The 23,643-nt window shown below is 41.7% G+C and overlaps 2 protein-coding genes across 7 annotated transcripts in view; one reads left to right on the top strand and one right to left on the bottom strand.

Annotated features, from left to right (window-relative positions):
- LOC106572421 (synaptotagmin-1) overlaps positions 1 to 18,493 on the top strand; it is an 89,505-nt gene extending 71,012 nt beyond the window's left edge. For 5 of the 6 annotated variants that reach the window (XM_045696177.2, XM_082962123.1, XM_014146590.3 and 2 more), the window contains 8 exons: positions 1,153 to 1,368; positions 2,615 to 2,775; positions 6,287 to 6,424; positions 7,112 to 7,279; positions 9,589 to 9,756; positions 11,230 to 11,347; positions 11,988 to 12,121; positions 12,550 to 18,493. In XM_045696177.2, coding sequence (XP_045552133.2) covers positions 1,179 to 1,368; positions 2,615 to 2,775; positions 6,287 to 6,424; positions 7,112 to 7,279; positions 9,589 to 9,756; positions 11,230 to 11,347; positions 11,988 to 12,121; positions 12,550 to 12,765 — 1,293 coding nt within the window. In that variant the 5' untranslated portion in view covers positions 1,153 to 1,178 and the 3' untranslated portion in view covers positions 12,766 to 18,493. The remainder of the gene's footprint in view (positions 1 to 1,152; positions 1,369 to 2,614; positions 2,776 to 6,286; positions 6,425 to 7,111; positions 7,280 to 9,588; positions 9,757 to 11,229; positions 11,348 to 11,987; positions 12,122 to 12,549) is intronic. The other variant, XM_014146591.3, reaches the window with a different exon arrangement.
- Positions 18,494 to 18,725: 232 nt separating this feature from the next.
- LOC106572423 (protein phosphatase 1 regulatory subunit 12B) overlaps positions 18,726 to 23,643 on the bottom strand; it is a 39,640-nt gene continuing 34,722 nt past the window's right edge. Inside the window, exon 11 of the mRNA XM_014146597.3 lies at positions 18,726 to 20,036. Within this exon, the coding sequence (XP_014002072.1) occupies positions 19,950 to 20,036 (87 nt within the window). The 3' untranslated portion in view covers positions 18,726 to 19,949. The remainder of the gene's footprint in view (positions 20,037 to 23,643) is intronic.

Raw genomic sequence — 23,643 nt, 5'->3', positions numbered from 1 at the left:
TGTTCATCCCCATGTTCATCCCATGTCCATCCCCATGTACATCCCCATGTTCATCCCCATGTTCATCTCCATGTCCATCCCCATGTTCATCTCCATGTCCATCCCCATGTCCATCCCCATGTCCATCCCCATGTTCATCCCATGTCCATCCCCATGTACATCCCCATGTTCATCTCCATGTCCATCCCCATGTTCATCCCATGTCCATCCCCATGTACATCCCCATGTTCATCCCCATGTTCATCTCCATGTCCATCCCCATGTTCATCTCCATGTCCATCCCCATGTCCATCCCCATGTCCATCCCCATGTTCATCCCATGTCCATCCCCATGTACATCCCCATGTTCATCCCCATGTACATCCCCATGTTCATCCCCATGTTCATCCCCATGTTCATCCCCATGTACATCCCCATGTACATCCCCATGTCCATCCCCATGTACATCCCCATGTTCATCCCCATGTACATCCCCATGTTCATCCCCATGTTCATCTCCATGTTCATCCCCATGTTCATCTCCATGTACATCCCCATGTACATCCCCATGTTCATCCCCATGTTCATCTCCATGTCCATCCCCATGTACATCCCCATGTTCATCTCCATGTCCATCCCCATGTTCATCTCCATGTACATCCCCATGTTCATCCCCATGTACATCCCCATGTTCATCCCCATGTCCATCCCCATGTACATCCCCATGTTCATCCCCATGTACATCCCCATGTTCATCCCCATGTTCATCCCCATGTTCATCCCCATGTTCATCTCCATGTTCATGCCCATGTACATCCCCATGTTCATCCCTATGTTCATCCCCATGTTCATCTCCATGTTCATGCCCATGTACATCCCCATGTTCATCCCCATGTTCATCTCCATGTTCATCTCCATGTTCATCTCCATGTTCATCTCCATGTTCATCTCCATGTTCATTTCCGCGTTAACTTTTGGGATGCTTTATTCCCCTCTAACCGGGGCGGTGTCAGTGAGTCACAAACCAGTCAAATACTTAGATCCGGGTCACTCTCTTTCACTAGATATAAGCTTACTATGCTTATAATCAATACTTTTGGAGTCCAGAATGTTATGTACCTGTAGGACTCATTTACAACTCTGTGTTAACAGCCCTCTCTCTCTATTCACAAGGACTGTGTGTGGCCTAGCCGTCTAGGATGAAGTGGAACCTGTTCAAGAAGAAGCCTGAAGCCATGGTCGGACCGGAGCCCACTGGGGCCGCTGTCTTAACTGTTGCCCCTGGCCCCGTGGCCTCCACCACAGCTGACAACTCCACAGAGGCCGTCAAAAACGGCGATTTTGACGACATCAAGAATAAGTTCCTCAATGAGATCGACAAGATCCCATGTGAGTGCCTGTCTGGTGAGAGCCTGGTCTGGACGTTGCACAGTACCTAACACCCAGACCTGTCCAGATGAGATTGCATGACTTTTATTGATAATTACGCTGAACAAAAATATAAACACAACATGTAAAGTGTTAGGCCCATGTTTCATGAGCTGAAATATAAGATCAGAGAAATTTTACATGTGCACAAAAAGCGTATTTCTCTGAAATGTTGTGCACAAATTTGTTTACATCCCTGTTAGTGAGCATTTATCCTTTGCCAAGATAATCCATCCACCTGACAGATGTGGCATATCAAGAAGCTGATTAAACACATGATCATTGCACTGGTGCACCTTATGCTGGGGACAATAAAAGGCCACTCTAAAATATGCAATTTTGTCACACAATACAATGTTGCAATTGGTATACTGACTGAGGGAATGTCCACCAGAGCTGTGCCAGAGAATTTGATGTTCATTTCTCTACCATAAGCCGCCTGCAACGTTGTTTTCGAGAATTTGGCAGTACATCCAACCGGCCTCACAACCGCAGACCATCGTAGGGGCGAGCGGTTTGAGATGCTCTGGATTGACGTGTACGACAGCGTGTTCCAGTTCCCTCCAATATCTGGCAACTTCGCACAGCCATTGAAGAGGAGTGGGACAACATTCCACAGGCCACAATCAACAACCTGATCAACTCTATGCGAAGGAGATGTGTCGCACTGCATGAGGCAAATGGGGGTCACACCAGATACTGACTGGTTTTCTTATCCACACCCCTACCTTTTTTTAAGGTATCTGTGACCAACAGATGCATATCTGTATTCCCAGTCATGTGAAATCCATAGATTTGAGCCTAATGAATTATTTTCAACTGACTGCTTTCCTTATTTGAACTGTAACTCAGTAAAGTCTTTGACATCGTTGCATGTTGCGTTTGTATTTTTGTTCACTATAGATCTGTTCTCCCCCTGAAGGCATTGACATCCACTTTAGGCCCTGATTATGTATCGATCAGGCGGTATTGTTGCGAATGGCATTCTCTGAAAATCTAATTTGCACCAAATCTAATTGTTAGCTAATTGTTTTTTGTTTGTGTGTGTTTGTGTATGTGTCTGTGTGTGCATATGTGTTTGTGTGTGTGTGTGTGTGTGTGTGTGTGTGTGTGTGTGTGTGTGTGTGTGTGTGTGTGTGTGTGTGTGTGTGTGTGTGTGTGTGTGTGTGTGTGTGTGTGTGTGTGTGTGTGTGTGTGTTTATTTTAGTGCCATCATGGGCCATCATCGCCATTGCAGTGGTAGCTGCTACCCTGATTCTCACCTGCTGCTTCTGCATCGTTAAGAAGTGCTGTTGCAAGAAGAAGAAGAACAAGAAGGGCAAGAAAGGGAAGGGTGAAATGGGCATGACGAACATGAAAGGAGGAGAGGTATGTTCAACCCAGGGGGGGTAATTGTATAGTTATAAATCTGAATAAATACATTGTGAACTAACACCCAACTTAAAGCTGTTCTTTATGTAGAATATTTGCCAATAACAGCATAGAGAACCTATTGTCCCATAATTGACAACCACATCACTCAGTGGATGGCATAGTGAAAATAGAGCCATGTCTATCCATTTAGAATTCATAACATTGTATATACTTAGTAAGTCATTTAGCCCAACATTGAACTGTAAAAATCTCTAGAAAATACCCCCCCTTCCTTCATTTCTTGTTGTTATATATTGTATTTGTCAGACATGTTAGTGGTGCTTTCTGTTGTGCTTTGGGACCTGGGTGAAAAATGACACAGCTGAGCTCTTTTGCATGGGGGAATTATACTATTGTTGATGGAATATATAATGCTTACCAATTAGCACAGAATAGCCATGCCAAAATTCTAATTCTAAACAGCCCGTAGCGACATTGTGGGGCTAAATGTTCTACTCTAGTGCATAATCGATCATTTTACAGATTACATTTTGGTTCAATTGAACATTCTTCAACAACAACAACAGCAATATCCCCAAACTGATAGTTAATTAAAACACAAGGCCCCTAGTTTAGAGCTTGCCTTAGTGGGGTTCTAGCACTGTGTCATTTTTCCTGTCGTTGACTCTGCCTCTGCTCTAATTTCCCTCTATGGTGTCTGCTGTGAGTTCAATCTCTTCCTTTCTCCCTGCTCTCCTCCTTCTTGCTTTGTGTCTTATGTGTGCTCCGTGTATCTTGACTGTGGTGGACTTCTCTGTCTACGGTAGGTCTGACGGCACGAGGCGCCCCTCTCTGGCCGCTCTGTTTAAGCGTAGGGCAGGGGAGAGGTGGGGGTGGGCTGGGCTTGTGGAAGGGGATTGGCAATTATTACAATGGGTGCTATGGCTTTCTTAGTCTTGCAAGCTTAGGTGCTGTGGGTGCTTGAGGGTGTAGCTATGGGAGCGATTAAGCTGCTTCGCAAGTCCACTGATTTGATATGCTACCGCACCGACTGCCATGATGATGTCTTGAGTATCCATGAAGAGGTTGCAATTTTGGGCAAAAGATAAAACAAACAAACTATAAGACCTCTGAAAGTGGAAATGTTTTAAATGTTTTTGAAATGAACGTGGAACTCATCCTACGGTTGAGCCTCTGAATGATGACGAGTGCACTGAGGCAACCCACTAGAGATCACTAACATGCATGTGCAAAGGGTGAGGTTGGCTATTGTCAAATAATGGGGGAAACTTTACCCACTGAGATTTTTGAACATGTTTCCACAATCGAATTACCTAATGAAGCACATTATTGTTCATAGTCTCTTACAGTAACTATAATACTAGTCTTTTCCATGCTTTCAGTGTGAAATTCATACATAATTTCTACGTCATAAATTCAGCTGTGCAAACATGCTCAGAGATCAAGGTGAGACAAAGTGGTTTGTATCTCTTGGCAAAGACCAACACAAGCCTTTTCAGAAGGTATCATTGAATGGCCACAACTTGACATGAGAGTAACTATCCTGGATGACCCACGATGATGCTGACCAATTAGGTTATAATCAACATTTCCCTTTCTCCCTGGAGCAGTGGTGTTAGTGGAAAAGAACGGGGTCAGAAAGTTTGCTTACTGGTAATAATGTGAGCCACGTTTGAATTCTCTTTAGACTGCATGATTCAAATTTAAACCCTGGTACTTCAATTGGCTGCCTACAGTTTGATTTCAGAATTCCTTGCAGAATGTGGGCTCACAAATGAAAAGTTATTGTAGTTTTGATGATGGGGACATACTTTTGAACATGCCTTCCTGTAATCTTTGAATCCCACTGCATGTATGGTATGATTTAGACTGGAGGGTTCCAAAAGGTTTCTTTGGCTGTCCCCATAGGAGAACCCTTTTTGGTTCCAGGTAGAACGCTTTTTGGTTCCAGGTAGAACCTACATGAAATCCCAAAAAGTTTTTCAAAGGGTCCTCCTTTGGGGACAGCCGAAGAACCCTTTAAGGTTCTAGAAAGCACTTTTTTTTTCTAAGAGTGTACACAGAATTTTTCAGGATTGCAAAGCATGCAATCTTGACTAACAAAATATTACTGACATTGATACATTACTTTAATGCATATCAGGAGTCATTATTGAGACTATAGGAGACTGAAAACAACTGAATCATTTCATTCACATTATATAAAGACTACTGTATTTTCCTGCATTGATTGACCTGGCATGCTCGAATGTAAAGCATTTACCGCAACAAATGTACAGAATGCCACTATAAGGAGATGGTGAGTGTGTGTGTGTGTGTTTGTGTTTGTGTTTGCACGTGTGTTTGAAGAGTGGGTGAGTTTTTCTGCAAGCCTGCATGCGAGAGCTTTTGCGTGTGAGAGTGTGCGGGCGTGCATGTGTGCTTACGTGTGCTTGTTGTTGGTTAAATGTTTGCTCAGTAGATGTGAGGTATATTAAGAATGTAAGGCTGTGTATGCAAGGGTGAATATAGTATGTAGAATATAGTGTGTCTGTGTGAATGTGTTAGTAATTGGGTGGGTGTGTGTGTGTGAATGGTGTCTTGGTTTTAGAATACAACATAGAATGAGCTGCAGTCTGCCCCGGCTCTGCGATAAATAGCATGGCCCTACTAATTGACATTATTGAGTAATGTACAGTATGTGTCGTGGACAATATAAAAGAAATGCATTAGAAGGTAGGTAAAAAATCCCTTAAAAGGGTCAGTAATTCTACAATGATGTCATGGTTAGCTATTTGGCTAATTATATTATCATATGAGCTGACACTGGGATTTGTAAATGTTCCTTATAACTAGAGATACTGTACAATACATCTGTAACACGCAATGTGTATTAGCAGGAGTTATTAGCTCATATCTGCTGTAGATTAGTGTCGATTTTTCAGTAATGAAAGTAATTACGATGATTATGTCAGTGGAGGTGTAATCTTAGACAGTAATAGTGCAAACAGATTTTTGGGAGGTTGGAGTGCAGTTACGGCAACAAGGACAAAACAGAATACAAGCATTATATTGTTTCTGTAGACTTTGACACAAACCTTTATCAATGTCAAAATGCCAGGAGGAACAAAAACATTTGTCCTGTCTGGGGCTAACCCCGTAGCAAACCTCGACTACATCTTGACTGTTTTACTGTCCTTTTTTTCCTTTTTACATTCAGTATACTTATCTCTTTCTATGTTATGTCAATGAATATACAGTAAACAATTAATTATGAATATAGAGTGTGAAAGAAAAATGGTGTCACTCAAGGAATGGTGAAATCAAGTCATGTTGCAACCAAGGTGATCGATGAAAAGATGTGCACTAGTAACATCTGGGTAAGCAAGCATTGGGAAAGTGGCAGGTAGATGGCTGCCGTGACTAACCAGACTGCTGAAGAAGAATCTATAGGTGTTTTTGACTCTTTGTTCAAATATCTGACGCCCACTCTGCCCCCTCCCCCTCCTCCCCCTTGTCATTCCAGAAACAGGACGATGATGATTATGATGAAGATGATGCTGAGACTGGTATGACTGGAGACGAGAAAGAGGAAGAGGTGAAGGAGAAAGAAAAGCTTGGGAAGCTTCAGTATTCCATAGATTACGACTTCCAGGACAACAAGGTGGGTGTTTTGACTTGAGCAGATGGCTTTCTGATGACCCCGGAGCTTAATAAATAGACACATTTACTGTGCTGGAAAAAAGACAAAACAAAGCTAACTGCCTAAGCCTCTAGTCCAAGGTAGTTTTCCACATGACGGCTTTCAAAGGCAATGGACTTTTGCCATTTGCTGAGAGTTTTCTATCTTTCAGAAATGCAGTTTGAGTTGATCCAAAAGCCAAGGACAGCTGTAAATGTGAATTTGCTGACACTAAAGGATTGATACAATCCATTGTTCTACGGTTATGCTTTCAAGATCAAATCAGTCAAACTTTTACAAAGATTCCATTCCTTGTTTGTGTTATATATGCAGCGTATGAATGGATTTCCTTGACCTGTTATGCAGCATTTGCTCCGTCATCATACTCTTCTGTGGAGAATATCTTTGTTCACTGATACTTTGAGGAGCAAAGGCAGACAGACAGACCTCACCACACCAAAGCATCTTTATCATGTTCATCGTAATGTGTTATACAAGCATAAAGTAAGGGCTTTCTTTGATCTGTTCAAAGAAACATCTGTTCAAAGAACTGTGGGTTGTCTCTGTGGAACTGTGCGAGGACACTGTCTGGGTACATTGAAGCTGATTGACTGACCCATGCATAGAGCAAATTGACTGACCCTTTTACCCTTGACCTCTGACCCCTAGCTCACAGTGGGCCTCCTCCAAGCAGCTGATCTCCTCTCCATGGACAGCGGCGGCACTTCTGACCCCTATGTCAAGGTCTATGTCCTCCCAGACAAGAAGAAGCATTTTACCACCAAGGTGCACAAGAAGACGCTGAACCCTACCTTCAATGAGACCTTTGTTTTCAAGGTAGGCTACTGTATCTCTCTCTGTCTCTCTGTCTCTGTCTCTCTTTCTCTCTCTTCTATAACATGTATCAGAATTATAAAGATAATTCTAATAGACCTAAGCTGTGATGGATGGCCAGACCATAACTCCTGCCAGACAGCCAGTTACCCAAAGCCTGATGCATTAGCTATGCTCTCTCTCTCTCTTCTGATCCATCCACTGAGCTGGTATTCAGATAACACCTCATAACAGAGATTCCACAGTCCACTGCAGACTCCCTGCATCTGATATCAACTAGCCTCCACCACTGAATCTCCTCGGCCGTTAATAGAGTCAGACCCTTGACTTGCATTTGTAGATGCTCAGATGCATTTCCTTAAAACAATCTCTAATTTGTTTAATAACATTTCGGACATGTACTGTACATCATAAATCCCTATCGTATAAAGCCATCTTATAAATTGAATTTATATGGTCATATCTGAAGTTCAAAGAAATGATTCAATATTGCATTTCAAAGAATGAATTACAAACTATTCTTCAGATATTGTGTAACTACTGTCTAATGTATACGGTGTATATTAGACTGTATTCCATCAAGTATAAATAGCCTCAAGCTTCCCATTGTCAGAATCTAATTAAAGCTACAATCTGTTCCCATGTGCTTTCATTTATGTTATTTTAATTTTATGTTCGTGTCTCTCTCTGTGTGTGTGTGTGTGTGTGTGTGTGTGTCTCTCTCTCTCTCTCTCTCTCTGTGTGTGTGTGTGTGTGTGTGTGTGTGTGCATCTGTGTGCATTCGAAAGAGAGCAGCAATATAGACTAGTCTAGCTGGAGAATGCGATTGGAAATCAGAGCTTGGCCAGTGATAAAGCATAGCAATAGAAACCTCAGAGCTGACCTGAGCAGAGCAGAGGAGGGGATAAGAGGGATGGCAATCCAGTTAAAGGAGAACGCCACCTCCCTCCCTCCTGTCTGAGTGCTGACACAGCTCTATGAGAAAGGGATCAAACCTGCTATACCTTCCCAAGGACAGGACAGGACTGTACTGTTCAGTTCTGCTGTGGGAGCAGCGCACTATGCAGGCGGATTCTGGCCCTCTGTTCCTCTTCTCCCACTAATCATCCCACACGCCCATAACTCCTCTGGGGACAGATAGAGCTTCTGCTCCCAGTGCAGGGAAATACAGCCCAGACCCATTCTAGCGATGTCCAGAGAGGTCCAAGATACTCTGTTCTCATTTAATGGCTATTCATATTCAGGTTTCTGTATACACCTCCAAATTGTGAGATTCTTTGGATACTGCATACAACTATTTGTGCATGTCTGGCTCTGATCATTCATGGTCAATGTATGTATATCAGGTCAAAATAATGCTATGGTTGTTCCACCAATTCGGTGCCTTTTGAGAAGTGTAACTTGTCACGCCCGCTCCCCCTCTCTGGCGCTCGAGGGCGCCAGGCTGCCCATCATTACGCACTCCTGTCACCATCGTTACGCGCATCAGTGCTTCATTGGACTCACCTGGACTCCATCACTTTATTGATTGCCTCCTCTATATCTGTCTATTCCTCAGCTTGATCCCTGTGTCAGCACTAATGTCGTTATGTTTCCCTTGTCCAGACACTGTCCGTGTTTTGTTTCATGTCTGTTATTTACTAACTATTCACTCCCTGTACATGCTTCTTGTCTCCCTGAGTCTGTCCTCACATAACTTTGTCAGACAAAAATGTTTGATTTCACCTACTCTTAACATTTTGTCATAAAGAGCACATGGTCAACTTCATTAAAAAAAAATCCCATCTCAAGAGGTTAAATAAAAATGTACTTTAGAAAGTGCCTATTAAGTGCAAATTAAAGAAACAGGGTTGACGATTTCACCTTAAGTCAGCCATAAATCCCTTGTGATGACGGGAATGGAAACTTGTTGTGTGCAACAGGGAGTGGAAATTCAATGAAACCTTAAAAAAGTTGAATTGTTAAAAAATGTCTAACCTGTCTATCTGTGGGTAACAGGGTTGGCGTGTCATGCTCGACCCGCTCAGTTTTCCACCACAAAACCCCAGAAAATGTCCAAATACAGTAGAACCAGCTCATCTGCTTTTACACTATGATTTTACTATTATATGTTTAATCTTTCTTTTGGAAACAATATTTAAAAAGGAATAGTTTCACCATATTACAATTGAGAGTTCAGTTCACGTAACATGGTTGACCTTAAAATGAGGGGCAGACTAAATTCATCACTAATCACATTAGAGAGGCTTCAGAGGCTAATATTTATAAAAGAAAGTGATATTAATGTTGATGGGGTTTTTGATGTTTTTCAGATTCCATTCCAAGAGATGGGTGGCAAGACTTTGGTCATGCAGGTATTTGACTTTGACCGCTTCTCTAAGCATGACGTCATTGGAGAGGTAAAACTACCCTTGCACAAACTGGACCTGGCCCAGCCATTGGAGGAGTGGAGGGACCTGGACAGTGCAGAGAAAGAAGAGGTAAAATGTTGAAGACCATCACCCCACTTTTATTCAGTCCTTTGAAATACGTATCGCGTTGTACAGTTCAGAACGATGTTCATCCTTGTAGTGTGAATGGTTCCCTATATTTAGTGCTGCTTAGTGTGAATGGTTCCCTATAATTAGTGCTGCTTAGTGTGAATGGTTCCCTATATTTAGGTGTTGCTTAGTGTGAATGGTTCCCTATATTTAGGTGTTGCTTAGTGTGAATGGTTCCCTATATTTAGGTGTTGCTTAGTGTGAATGGTTCCCTATATTTAGGTGTTGCTTAGTGTGAATGGTTCCCTATATTTAGGTGTTGCTTAGTGTGAATGGTTCCCTATATGTAGTGTTGCTTAGTGTGAATGGTTCCCTATATGTAGTGTTGCTTAGTGTGAATGGTTCCCTATATTTAGGTGTTGCTTAGTGTGAATGGTTCCCTATATTTAGGTGTTGCTTAGTGTGAATGGTTCCCTATATTTAGGTGTTGCTTAGTGTGAATGGTTCCCTATATTTAGTGCTGCTTAGTGTGAATGGTTCCCTATAATTAGTGCTGCTTAGTGTGAATGCTTCCCTATATTTAGGTGTTGCTTAGTGTGAATGGTTCCCTATATTTAGGTGTTGCTTAGTGTGAATGGTTCCCTATATTTAGGTGTTGCTTAGTGTGAATGGTTCCCTATATTTAGGTGTTGCTTAGTGTGAATGGTTCCCTATATGTAGTGTTGCTTAGTGTGAATGGTTCCCTATATGTAGTATTGCTTAGTGTGAATGGTTCCCTATATTTAGGTGTTGCTTAGTGTGAATGGTTCCCTATATTTAGTGTTGCTTAGTGTGAATGCATCCCTATATTTAGGTGTTGCTTAGTGTGAATGGTTCCCTATATTTAGTGCTGCTTAGTGTGAATGGTTCCCTATATTTAGGTGTTGCTTAGTGTGAATGGTTCCCTATATTTAGTGTTGCTTAGTGTGAATGGTTCCCTATATGTAGTGTTGCTTAGTGTGAATGGTTCCCTATATTTAGTGTTGCTTAGTGTGAATGGTTCCCTATATGTAGTGTTGCTTAGTGTGAATGGTTCCCTATATTTAGGTGTTGCTTAGTGTGAATGGTTCCCTATATTTAGTGTTGCTTAGTGTGAATGGTTCCCTATATTTAGGTGTTGCTTAGTGTGAATGGTTCCCTATATTTAGGTGTTGCTTAGTGTGAATGGTTCCCTATATTTAGTGCTGCTTAGTGTGAATGGTTCCCTATATTTAGTGCTGCTTAGTGTGAATGGTTCCCTATATTTAGTGTTGCTTAGTGTGAATGGTTCCCTATATTTAAGTGTTGCTTAGTGTGAATGGTTCCCTATATTTAGGTGTTGCTTAGTGTGAACGGAGGACATGCACACAATGAGGATGAACATTGAGGAGGAATATTATTAGATTGAACAAGTTTTGCTCTCCCCTTTACCCTCTTCTCCCATCCCACACGCAGCAAGAGAAGCTGGGAGATATCTGCATCTCTCTGCGCTACGTGCCCACTGCTGGGAAACTTACCATCTGCATCCTGGAGGCCAAGAACCTCAAGAAGATGGACGTGGGAGGACTGTCAGGTAAAATATGGAAACATAATGATCACTGTGAATAAAACAATGGAACAGATGAACAGTGGAGTTTAAGCCGCCCATATAGTATCTCCCATATCCTGGCTCAATGTCCTCCCCTTGGTCAAGGTCAACGAGGCAATACCTCTATTCAAACAGTACGACACCCAAATCTATATTCCCAAATCTATATTAATACAGCTATTTCAGAGTGTTTCTTTGTGCATTATTCTGTGGTAAAGGCTAGGCTATATAACATGAAATAGGATCCAGTAAAACCTTGTGAACCGACCATATGATTTTGATCTGTATGGTGAGCTGCTGTAGGCTACATTGCAAGGGGCCATTCAGTTTGCGCTCACATGCTGACTCTGATGTACCCACGACTCTTCACTCCCTTCAGCTAAACTGCACTGCAACCATCTGCTGGCAGTTTACTGCATTACAACCACTGCTGAGTTCCTTTTGTTACTGGAGCCCTGATGGTAATGAAGTATTGTGTTTTAATGACTGAACTCTGCTGAAACAATGTGACAGGGGCAATAAGATACATCTATTAAATTACATAATGTCTGTTAATCCCAATAGTGAGTCTGATACCAGGCCTGTTTTAATACCTGGCTGTGTGTATCAATCCCTCTGTGTGCAGATCCCTATGTGAAGATCAACTTGATGCAGAACGGTAAGCGTCTGAAGAAGAAGAAGACCACGGTGAAGAAGAACACTCTGAATCCATACTACAACGAGTCCTTCAGCTTTGAGATCCCTATTGAGCAGATGCAGGTAGTGTACAGCTTTGAACAAAACGCTCAAAGACAGACACACGCACACACGCACGCACGCACGCACGCACGCACGCACGCACGCACGCACGCACACACACACACACACACACACACACACACACACACACACACACACACACACACACACACACACACACACACACACACACACACACACACACACACACACACACACACACACACACACATACCTGACTGCAGCACAGCCATGCTAAAACCAGAATGAATCATGCCCCCTTGTGTATCCTTGAATTAGCTGATGTAAGAGCGTACAGCTGGGAGGGGACAAAGTACCAAAGGCATACATACTGTACACCATGGAATTACAATTCAATTATGCAATTATATTCTGTACGATCTTTCTAAATGTCAATAATATAACACTTGCTTTTTCTCATTCCCTAGAAAATCCAAGCTGTGGTCACAGTGCTGGATTATGACAAGATCGGTAAAAACGATGCCATCGGGAAGATCTGGGTGGGCAGCAAGGCGACTGGCACCCAGCTGAAGCACTGGTCCGACATGCTGGCCAACCCTCGCCGCCCCATCGCCCAGTGGCATCCACTGCAGCCCGAGGAGGAGATTGATGCTTCGCTGGCAGCCCTGAACGCCAAGAAGTAAACTCCTCTACCCACTAACACCCATACCCAAACCTACCCATCCTCCTCACCCCTGGTCCTACACATCTCCCAATACTACATTCCAAACCAACACACCAACCAATTCTACACCCTATACCACAAAAGATACCTACCTATATCCCAATTGACATGATCAAAAAATTATAGGAAAAAAAAGCATCATTCCAGTCACAAGATCACTCAATTGATGTTTATATTGGGGTTGCAGTTAGTTACATTGCGTCATGAGGATAGGAGCCTAGAGTGTGAAAACAGCGGTCCAATGTGATGGAGGATTAGGGAAGTAAAACCACACATTCACTCATTTTGTACCTTTTCATCCCCTCCCCTTAGAGACACCGTTGCTTCAATACTGCTTAATACTTAAAATGCTTTATACTGCCATGTAATAGAGGAAAAACACAAGCAGGTTCATTCCTTGGGTGTATTGTTGCACCATGCTCCACACCTGCCAGTTACTTACTTACTACATACTAGATACGATTCCATTAGTTTGAACTACATTCCTAGAGTTGGGTAAAGAGTAGAGATAGACAATATCCAGTTACCCCACACTGTTAACACACTGCCTTTTTGATTATTAGCTCATCTGCTCACCCATATTCTCAGGTACACTGAGAGAAAACTCAAACTTCATGCCTTTTTTTCTAAACGGGTTGTTATTCAAAATGCTCCGCAACATGATCAGAGAATAATGTTTTTGATGATTTTAAAATCTCAGTCTGGTGCTGGATTGGTTTATTTTTCCATAATCTAAGACTAGTCTAAATGTATCACTGAAAAGGCAACAGGAGAGTCTCTCGAGTGTCTCTCAATAACACCGTTTGTGGCTGTCAGTCAACAGAGTTGAGATGTGAAATATATTTAGGATAAAGGGACCATGAGCCACTGTAAGTGTCTACCATGGCCTATGCTGGGAAAGCATGCAAGAGAAAGAATATCTGTGTGGAAACTCCAAGGACTGAATGGAAGGTCCCATTCAGTCCTTGGAGTTTCCGCACAGATATTTCTCTCTCTTGCATGCTTTCCCAACATGGGCCATGATAGACACTTACATGCATGCAAGAGAGAGCATATCTGTGAGAATATCTTTGTGGAAACTCCAAGGACTGAATGGGACCCTGGTTGACACAATGTTGTTTGTCAGGTGTCTATTCTACTGCCTGCAATCTACCACCTTCCCCTCCAATGCCTCCACTATTTAGGATCTATCTCCCTGTTCAGTGCTACTGCCATTAGTCATGGACTCACAACAAGGATTTCACTTGTTCAAACGAATCCCTGTATTCGTCTTACAGTCATAAAGGAGACAAGCCTTCCAAGTAATGAAATAAGCAATTCTCAACTACCAGGGACGCCTTCCAATTAGCTGTGTTGTTTTTTTCTCACCCTGTTCTTTTCAATGTCGAACTATTTTATTCCTCAAGCACTTTAAATCAAAATGTTCTGTTCTAATTCTACTCTCCGAAAACCAGAGATTTAACAATTTATTTTATGATGAATAATTTCTGGTAAAAAAGCAAGAGAGTGAATTTATGAGTGAATCATTATTTTTGTAGTTTTGTTTGATCATTTTAACCTTGTTTTTCTTGTGAATGCACTTTGATTGCTCTGAGACAATTGTTGTTGTTAAGTTTGATTGAAAGGATAAGATCTGGAAGGTTCCCGTTTTGTGTATGTTATACACAGATTACCAAAGTGCTGAATCTAATTGCACTATACTGGATATCTCTGTGTTACGTGGTTATAGATTGTTCTTTGATCTAGGGCGTTTTTGTGATGAGATGTCGTGACTTTTAGTCAGGTCACATATTCCAAAGTCTTCTGATTGGGAATAAGACACATTTCAATTAAATGCTGTTCCTCAGATCCTTTGCTGAATAAGTGATTTTACATTTTGACTTTCTCTTGAGATAAATTTGAGTATAAAACTGATCATATGACTGAATTAAATTGACAATTAAAAAATGTAAAAGTCGTAGCAAAATGCCATTAGACTTTCGAGCCACACTAGTAATTTAATGGGACATGAACTGTCTCTGTGCACCATCTTGTTCCAAACAACAAAATATTACAAAGCAAAACAATGTATTTCAAGGACGGCAAAAAGTACTTGATTGTGTTGAAGAACAAGCAAAGCAGTTTAATGTTTTAACAGTTTGACAACTTTTATACTTTTGGGAATTACAGTAGTGAATGTTGGTTAATGTATTGCTTTTCTCTATTGGACAACCATATCTTTATGTATATGTCCAGTAGGGGTCAGATTAGTTATGTTTTATATTTAATTTGATTTAGTTTCTTCTATATGTTCAAAAAGCAACACTAAAGAAAAGACAAAATGCAAGCAATCAAACAACCCATCGGTGTGTAGTTTTGCCTATATACATAGTTCATACAGGTTGATACTGCATGTTTCTACAAAATACTGTACAAAAGAGCATGTTTTAGAGATTAAGCAAAAATATCTTGTGTACGTATGTGGGTGTCATTTGTCATTTTAATACTGTAACACAATGCAGGAAAAAAGATACACTGTATATTTTCTAAATTAAACAAATATGTATTTATTTTCCATGAATGGGTTATTGGAGAGAATGTCATAATATATTAGAATAATATGATTCTGTCCATGCCTAAACTTTTAAGCAAGTTTGTCGTCAAGTACTGTGTGTGAGTTCATGTCGGATAAAAATGTAGCCGCATGCTTGCTATCTAAATCCTTGTGATTTATTTGGATTGATTATAATTTATTTCAAATGTATTTATTTATGTACTTATTTCTTTGTTCATACATTGTTTCCTTTGAGATTATTTAAATCTATGTTGGTCTTCTTGACAAATATCAGTCATTGTAGAGGAGCTCCAAGTTCAAGAAATACAGCTATTCCAAAGTGGAACTCTTCAATGATCAATGCCATTGCTGAAACGTTTCCACCATTTGGTTAAAAAGACAAGAAAAAAGATAAACCTGATCTTTGGACAAACATGTATTACAAGCCTACTATTTAGGATGCTAAAGAGCCCACCAGAACTGAATCCACACACCTCCACACAGGACATAAAGCTTGGAGTCCCCTACTGTACATTCAACTTTTTGGGGGGAGTTTTACTTTGCGTTGGTTTAATGACCTGACACCCTTTGCAATTATATGTATTTTACAGTGCTTATTACACAAATATATGTGTATGTGTATACAGATAGTTGAATTAGATAAAAACTAAAGCCATAATACTCAAGCACTAACTCTTTAGAGCTCTGCTGTATAACTAGTTATTGATTTGTAAAAAAAAAAAAATAATAACACTTCTTAATCTTCCTAGGTCAGTGTTTCTCATGTACATTCTGTTCAGAACTCTGTACTCATCTAGATTCTAGAAGGCAAAATATTGAGCACTGAGAGCAGTTGTGAGTTTAGTAGAGTGGATGTGATTTTGTTTTCTACTTTGAAGATGTTAAAGCTGTCTTTATTTTATATATGTGTAGCTAATATATTCCAGTGGTGTAATTTGTATATGCCTTGTTTTGATAGTATGAATCATGATTCTTCTTATCTCACAAGATGTTATCAAAAATACCTGAAGAAGTCATCCAGAACATTTAAATTATTGAAATGTGAGTGTCAGGCTGGTCTGTTGGTGATCCTTGGGCTGAGTGCAATTCATTTAGGACCCTGACTGCGATGTATGGATCCCTCTATTTTCATCCACAGTGGCTTTACAGACATGACATAACATTGTGATGAAAGTTATGGCAGAAATATCTATCTATCTTGTAACAATGCCATGTCTCAGCATTATTGTCTGATCAACATATGTTGCGTTCATGGTAAACAGGAAAGTTAAGATGAATAATCTACAGTCTAATCTTAGCCACTTTGATGGAAACCAGCTGTTTCAAGTCAACAATTCCTCTAATAGCAACACTATTGAAATAATAATCATAGTGTTGTTTGATGTTTGCAACAATTTTATAATGGGATCATTGATATTGCTTCTCAATGTCACAATCAACCTTTTGAACTGTGACCAAACCGATGCACATGGAACTTCATCCAGTTGACGAGTTCAGTGTCTTTACAAAATACTGCCAGTATATCCATCTATATTTACAATTCCATGAAATCATCATCAGTAATCTGTTTGAATCTATTTCAGAGCCCAAATAATTCCACTGATGCCGATGCAGGTTAGATGATAAAATAACTGTGATTAAAGGGTCAAATATAGCACATTTTTATTAAAAATAGTTGATTGTTTCAATGCGTTTTACACTGCCACGGTCATTGGACAGTTCGCTATATGGGGAAAAAGACTGACAACTGTGTGTTTGTGTGTATGTATGTATGTTACAAGAACAAAAAGCATAGGCCCTTTATAAAGTTAGAGGTTGCAGTGCTAAAACACAGTACTACTGCAACTTACTATACCTAAACGTATATATCTGCATGCCCAGAATACATAAACCGTTCTTAAGTGTACATTTAAGTGGTGATGAAAATAATTAACAAAGATGTTTTTATTTACAATGGTTTAAAATGTTGATATTATAGGATGACCTATTTTTTTGAAAGCCTAACTTGATATATCTACTTTATGCACAACTGCTTTAGAAACTAACTGCAGGCTATATTTCAGCGGGGAAGAAATAATGGATTGAGAGCACGATGATTCACACACTACATTCTACAGTTCTGTTGTACTACTAGCTGTTTTATTTCTATCAGGCTTTTTAAATTAGTTATTCAAGTACTTCATAAAAAAGGCCAATGTGATTTTCAAAGGGATACCCTCCAAACTAGAACATCATATCAAATCAAATTGTATTTGTCACATGCTTCGTCAACAAAAGGTGGAGACTTACAGGGAAATGTTTTCTTACAGGCCCTTCCCAACAATGCAGAGAGAGAGAAAATAGAGAAATAACAGAAAAGTCATACAACTTCCATGTCAATAATGTGTTAAGGAGTGTCTCAGTTGGCCTCGGTCACTCACCACCTAACAGTGTGTTCTCCTGTCTCTGTTTGTGTTGCTCGCTTTGTGTTTTCTCTTTCTACTGTAATAATCACTAGGTTGGTCTTGTGTTTCTATTGTATTATATTTAGAATGCAAAACTGCATTAGGACCAATGGAAAAGACAATGATTGAACTTTTCCACCATGAATTCAGTTTTTCTGTCTTAGCATTAATGTGCTGTTGTTGTGGAACTGGACTCGCTGGGGGCTCCTTTGGATCCAGAATGATACGGATTTTCAGAGGAACGTCGTCCATCGCGTTTACAACATGGATATATATACTACCAAAACATGGAGAATAGTACCAACCCTCTCTCTTGAACTCTTCCTTCACTTCTCATTTTCCATACTACAATTGCATTCCAAAATACTTTTTTCTCCTCTCTTTCTCCTCATCTTCTTTTTAAGCCTCAGAGGACCATGAGATTGCGTGTCCTCTGGCTGTGTTTCTTCGTGTCTTAGTGTTGTGGTGCGCGTGTTCATGTCAGTACTTGTGCCTACTGTGGATCGCATGCTTTAGCCCTTGACTGGACACAAAACGTTGCTCCTATACAAACTGCCCACGGCCCGTCAGTGGATGAGCATCGAGTATCCTTGTAAAGTTATCGAGGGAACCAAATAACTCAATACAGATCTATCATAAGTGTTACCAGCTCTGTAAGAAACAAATAGGAAATAAAGGCCTTTTAATAAGCTTGGACTCATGTATTGTCTGTGCATCATGGCTCTATTCTTTATTCTGTAACCTCTCTACAAGGGGATTTTAACTTCAGCATCAGAGTGTTCATTGGTTGGATAGCAGTTTTTATCGCAAGATATCTGGAATTTAGCGCTCAGTACTGAACAATTCCTTTGAGAAGCACTTAATGCCAAGTGATAAAGATTTTGGTAGAGTGAGAACACACATAATGACAGTTCTCACACATTTAACCATCTACAGTTTATTGAGCAAGTGATCAAACCACAGACGTGTACAAGTAGCATTTCAGTTTTTTCAGTCTCTTATAATACATACATACATGGTAAAGTTGTTTCAACGTAAAATACTGTCTTTAAATATACTTACAGTACATGTGTAGACAGATAGCTGTATTGTTCTTTCAGGAAAGGCACATGTAGTATACATAAAGAGCAGTGGAGGCTGCTAAGGGGAGGACGGCTCATAATAATGGCTGGAATGGAGCGTATGTGTTTGATGTATTTGATAACATTCCTACTGATTCTGCTCCAGCCATTACCACGAGCCCGTCCTCCCCAATTAAGGTGCCACCAACCTCCTGTGATAAAGAGGCCCTGTGTTGTGTCCTGTGCTATCTGCATTACAAATCATGTACAGGTTTCACTTGAAAAAAAAGCAATGCTGTCCATCTCATAACGTGAGGCACTATGTGGACTAATGGTACTGTTTCATAAAATGCTTAAAGAGGATACATATTAATAATATTGGTAAATTGGTAAAAATATGGTTGAGTATAGGTATAAATATTAGAGAAAAAAAAATCATAAATTATATAAAAATATCCAACAAATGTGACAAGTGTGACATCTGTCTCGCCAGAGACCATGGTACAGTACACCACACTAAAATCAAAGCAGGAAATGGTTAATGAGCAGCTCAGAGAAAATGGTCTGTGATGGAAATTTGGACATCAATTGAAGTACAAACCATAAAGACTAATGCTATAAACACCTCATAACAACTGACAATGTGTAATGTTATCAATGTCATAAAAGTTATACCTATGATTGTTTTTTCAGTCGTTTTTTTCAGCAGTGCACACTGAAGCACAAAATCAACATACGTTTGTGATGTATAGGTAAAATATGTGGATGTGATATTGATTAGAGTTTTCGGAGTTTACTGTACCCCAGATCACACCCTCTTTGAGCGGACGCTGTGTGTTCTTCTTCTCACCTTTGACCTCCTGGTATGAAGTGAGCCAATGAACATGGAGGTCAAGGGTCAGGCCAGGGGTCATCAGGAATTTGACGGTTCCTCACCATGCCTCTGAGAACAGTTGGCAGGTAAGTGTCACTGAGCACCATGGTACAGTCTCAGGGTGGGAGGGTGCCGAAGGCCAATGATAGTGACACACAATGCAAGCTTGAGGGAAGTATACTATGACTTTGGACAGAGGCTTCCAACCTCTTACTTGGATAGCTTGCTGATGACACGGATCAGAGCCCCATTCTCGTCCTTCAGTCTCTGGTTGTCTGATTTAAGCTCTGACAAGACCTACAGGAACAGAGAGAGCAGCATTAGATTGTCATGGTAGCTAATTTGCAACAGGGAACAGTGGTGACACATAATGCCCTGTAGACAGAAATATGTGCAAGTGACACTGCCTTGTCTTTTGTCTTCTTATTTAAGGGACATTGACAGACACATTTCATACACATTGTTTATCATTTTCAGGCAAAGTAAGAATGATATGCAATATTTAATCACCAGAAACACGTTGCTAAATGATAGAACACTACAATCGCTATAGTCACTACATGCAAAGGGTGGACAGAAGGGTGGAGAAAAGGGTGGAGAAAAGGGTGGAGAAAAGGGTGGAGAAAAGGCAGGCTTTCAGCAAAATATGATGTAAAGCAATGAGAGCATGCAGATACAGTATGATCGTGGAAAAGGTTGGGACATGATTAGGCTTATGGTTCTATGTGCAAACTACGAGCCGAGAGAGAACCGAAACAGAGAGATAGAGATATGCAAGGCGGTCAGCTTCCGCAATCTAGGTCACCTCCCACAGCATGAATAATGACTAAAAATAACCACAATCTTTGTCAAAATCTCCCCCATCCCCCACAGACAGTGCAGTGAACAATAACGTTTTGTGCTTGCCTGAAAAAGTCTACCTTCACAGATGATGGTGAACTCATCCCCCCACTCCTGTCTATTCCAGTTACCGCAATTAAATAGCAGCATATTGTTATGTATTATATTTGACGATGCATACTGCACATTTTTGGTCCAACTGTTTGTCTAGTTCTGCTTCTGTCTCAGACAGAGCAGACACACACACACACACACACACACACACACACACACACACACACACACACACACACACACACACACACACACACACACACACACACACCTATTGTGCACATGTTTTTTGGCCAGTGGAAAAGGGTTTAGAGTCGACGGATGCCAATGAGATCACACATTCCACTCCCACTCCAACATGATTGAGACAAACGTAATAGTTTAAAATGTCAGATTCCCTATCAGCCACTTTGCATTGGACACTGTGGCAAAAAATTAGCAAACAATGAAAATGTCAGGTTTGTGAAATGGAAAATTGCAATCATGTTAATCCCTACAAGGTTTCCTTGGCGACTTCAGCACTCTGCCTTCCATAAGTCTCTCAAGGAGCGTCCAGACTGTTTGTGAGTTCGTTCAAGCTGAGGATTGAGTGACCTGGCTGACTATACTTTAATGATAACCACTGGAGAAACGTCAGGCTGCCACCACTACTGTACTGGTCTCTACACAGCCTAGTAAATAATATCACCCATGCAGCATGGATGTAGCTAAAATAGATGAGGGAGTTTAAGGGGGCTGCCCTTCATTGGCCTTATGGGAGAGTGAGTCAGAGAGAGGCATGCCACACAAGTGAGAGAGGCCTTAAGGTGGAGGAGTGAGAGTGGGAGGTGGGGGGTGCAGCAGCAGGACCTGCCTGAGAAGAGCGCAGCAGAGAGGAGGGAAGGAGGTGCAGCATCAGGAGAACCAGAAGGAAGACAGATGAGAGGAGGTGTGGCTGAAGACTCAGGGAGGGGAGAGCAAGGAGGGGTAGAGAGGTGGAGGCGTGTGGGACAGGGGGGTTAGAGATCCTCTGTCTCAGGCAGGAAGGCCATCTGGGAGAGGCGGGTGAGGACACGCAGCATGGCCCTGTTCTCAGCCAGCAGACGCTCCTTGCCGCTCCGCAGTGCCTGCAGCTGAGCCAGAACAGGGAGGGCCTGCAGTAAACACAGGAATACAGAGACAGTGATAGAAAGAAAGAGAGCAGGAGGACGGGCCAGTGGAAAGGAGGAAGCAGAGCTATAAACACACACACACACACACACACACACACACACACACACACACACACACACACACACACACACACACACACACACACACACACACACACCTTAGGAGCTCCTTAATGACATTCACACACAAAGAGATACTGTAAAAGGAAGCAAGAAAGAAATCGGCAAAAGAGACAGCTATGCAAAAGAAAAGAAAAGCACAGCAGGGTGCTATCCTTAAGTTTGCTCTCCGCAAACCTGGGCAGTTTTAAAAGGCAGTGGGTAGGGAGATGCTGTATGGTTTACACAGCTTGTCAGTCGTGCTGAGGAGAGATGGGGAGAGATGGGTGTGGGGGACTTTCAATATAACCTTCAATTTTAGCCTCATTCAGAGAGCCCCATAGGTCATAGAAAATGGAAATGATTAATTTTCCTGGGTTCCCTGGCAGGCTTTAGAGGTTAACCTCAGTGCGGTTTAGTGGAGATGTCTGTGGTTTGACAACGTTCATGGGGGAAGCCACAGGCAGGCAAGGAGGCAGCACACACATTGACAGAGGAAAGCTGAGCCCCATGTGGCTCAGAGAGTGGCCTCAGAGGCTTCCCCCCAGAACCCCAGAGAGGAAAGGAAGGCTGGGTAGAAAGGGAAGAAATGAAGGTGAGCCTGGAGGAAAGGGAAAGCCGGGGAGAAAGAGAAGAGAGAAGCCCAGTGAGGAGAAGAAGGCTAGAGAGAAAGAGAGAAGAGAAGCGAGGAAGGCCAGGAAGAAAAGAGATGGAGGAGATCCAGCTGCTAACATCCCAGGAAACCATTTGAAGTCTGCCTTCACTCGGACTGAAGAATCCATGGATATGTTAGACTGTTTCTCTGTGCTGTCTCAGTAAGCCTTTCACAGCACACTGTTCTGAAGAACAACTATTGACAAGTTTATCTTGGAGTAGAGAGAGACACAGTAGAAAGGAGAGAGAAAGAGTGGAGGAGAGAGAAAAAAGAGAGAGAGTGGAGAGGAGAGAGAGGAAAGGAGAGATAGACTGGAGAGGAGAGAGAGGAGAGAGAGTGGAGAGGAGAGAGCGAGTGGAGAGGAGAGAGAGAGAGAGGAGAGGAGAGAGAGAGCGAGTGGAGAGAGAGAGGGGAGAGGCGAGAGAGGAAAGGAGAGAGAGAGTGGAGAGGAGAGAGAGAGAGAGGAGAGAGAGTGGAGAGGAGAGAGAGAGTGGAGAGGAGAGAGAGAGAGGAGAGAGAGGGAGTGGAGAGGAGAGAGAGAGCGAGTGGAGAGAGAGTGGAGAGGAGAGAGGGAGTGGAGAGGGAGAGGAGAGAGAGGAGAGAGTGGAGAGTAGAGAGAGAGTGGAGAGTATAGAGAGAGAGAGAGCGAGAGAGAGAAAGAGAGAGAGAGAGGGAGAGGAGAGGAAAGTGGAGGAGAGAGAGAGAGTGGAGAGTAGAGAGAGAGTGAAGAGTAGAGCAAGAGAGTGTTAAGTAGAGAGAGAGTGGAGAATAGAGAGAGTGGAGAGTAGATAGAGAGTGTGGAGAGTGAAGAGTAGAGAGAGAGTGGAGAGGAGAGAGAGAGTGGAGAGGAGAGAGAGTGGAGAGGAGAAAGAGAATGAGTGAGTGCAGAGGAGAGAGATTGGAGAGTAGAGAGAGAGTGTGGAGAGTAAAGAGTAGAGAGAGAGTGGAGAGGAGAAAGAGAGAGAGTGAGTGCAGGAGAGAGTGAGTGCAGAGGAGAGAGAGAGGAGGATGTAGCCAGAGGGGTGAGCTTGAGAGAGAATGCTTAATTATTTATTACTCATGATGTTTTAATGCTCTTGAACTCTTTGATATTTAACCAGAGCTG

This window comes from Salmo salar, chromosome 15 (assembly GCF_965601325.2).
Source record: "Salmo salar chromosome 15, fSalSal1, whole genome shotgun sequence".
Taxonomy (NCBI): domain Eukaryota; kingdom Metazoa; phylum Chordata; class Actinopteri; order Salmoniformes; family Salmonidae; genus Salmo; species Salmo salar.
The sequence above is the reverse complement of the archived record's forward strand: the minus strand, read 5'-3'. Positions and strand labels throughout refer to the sequence as shown.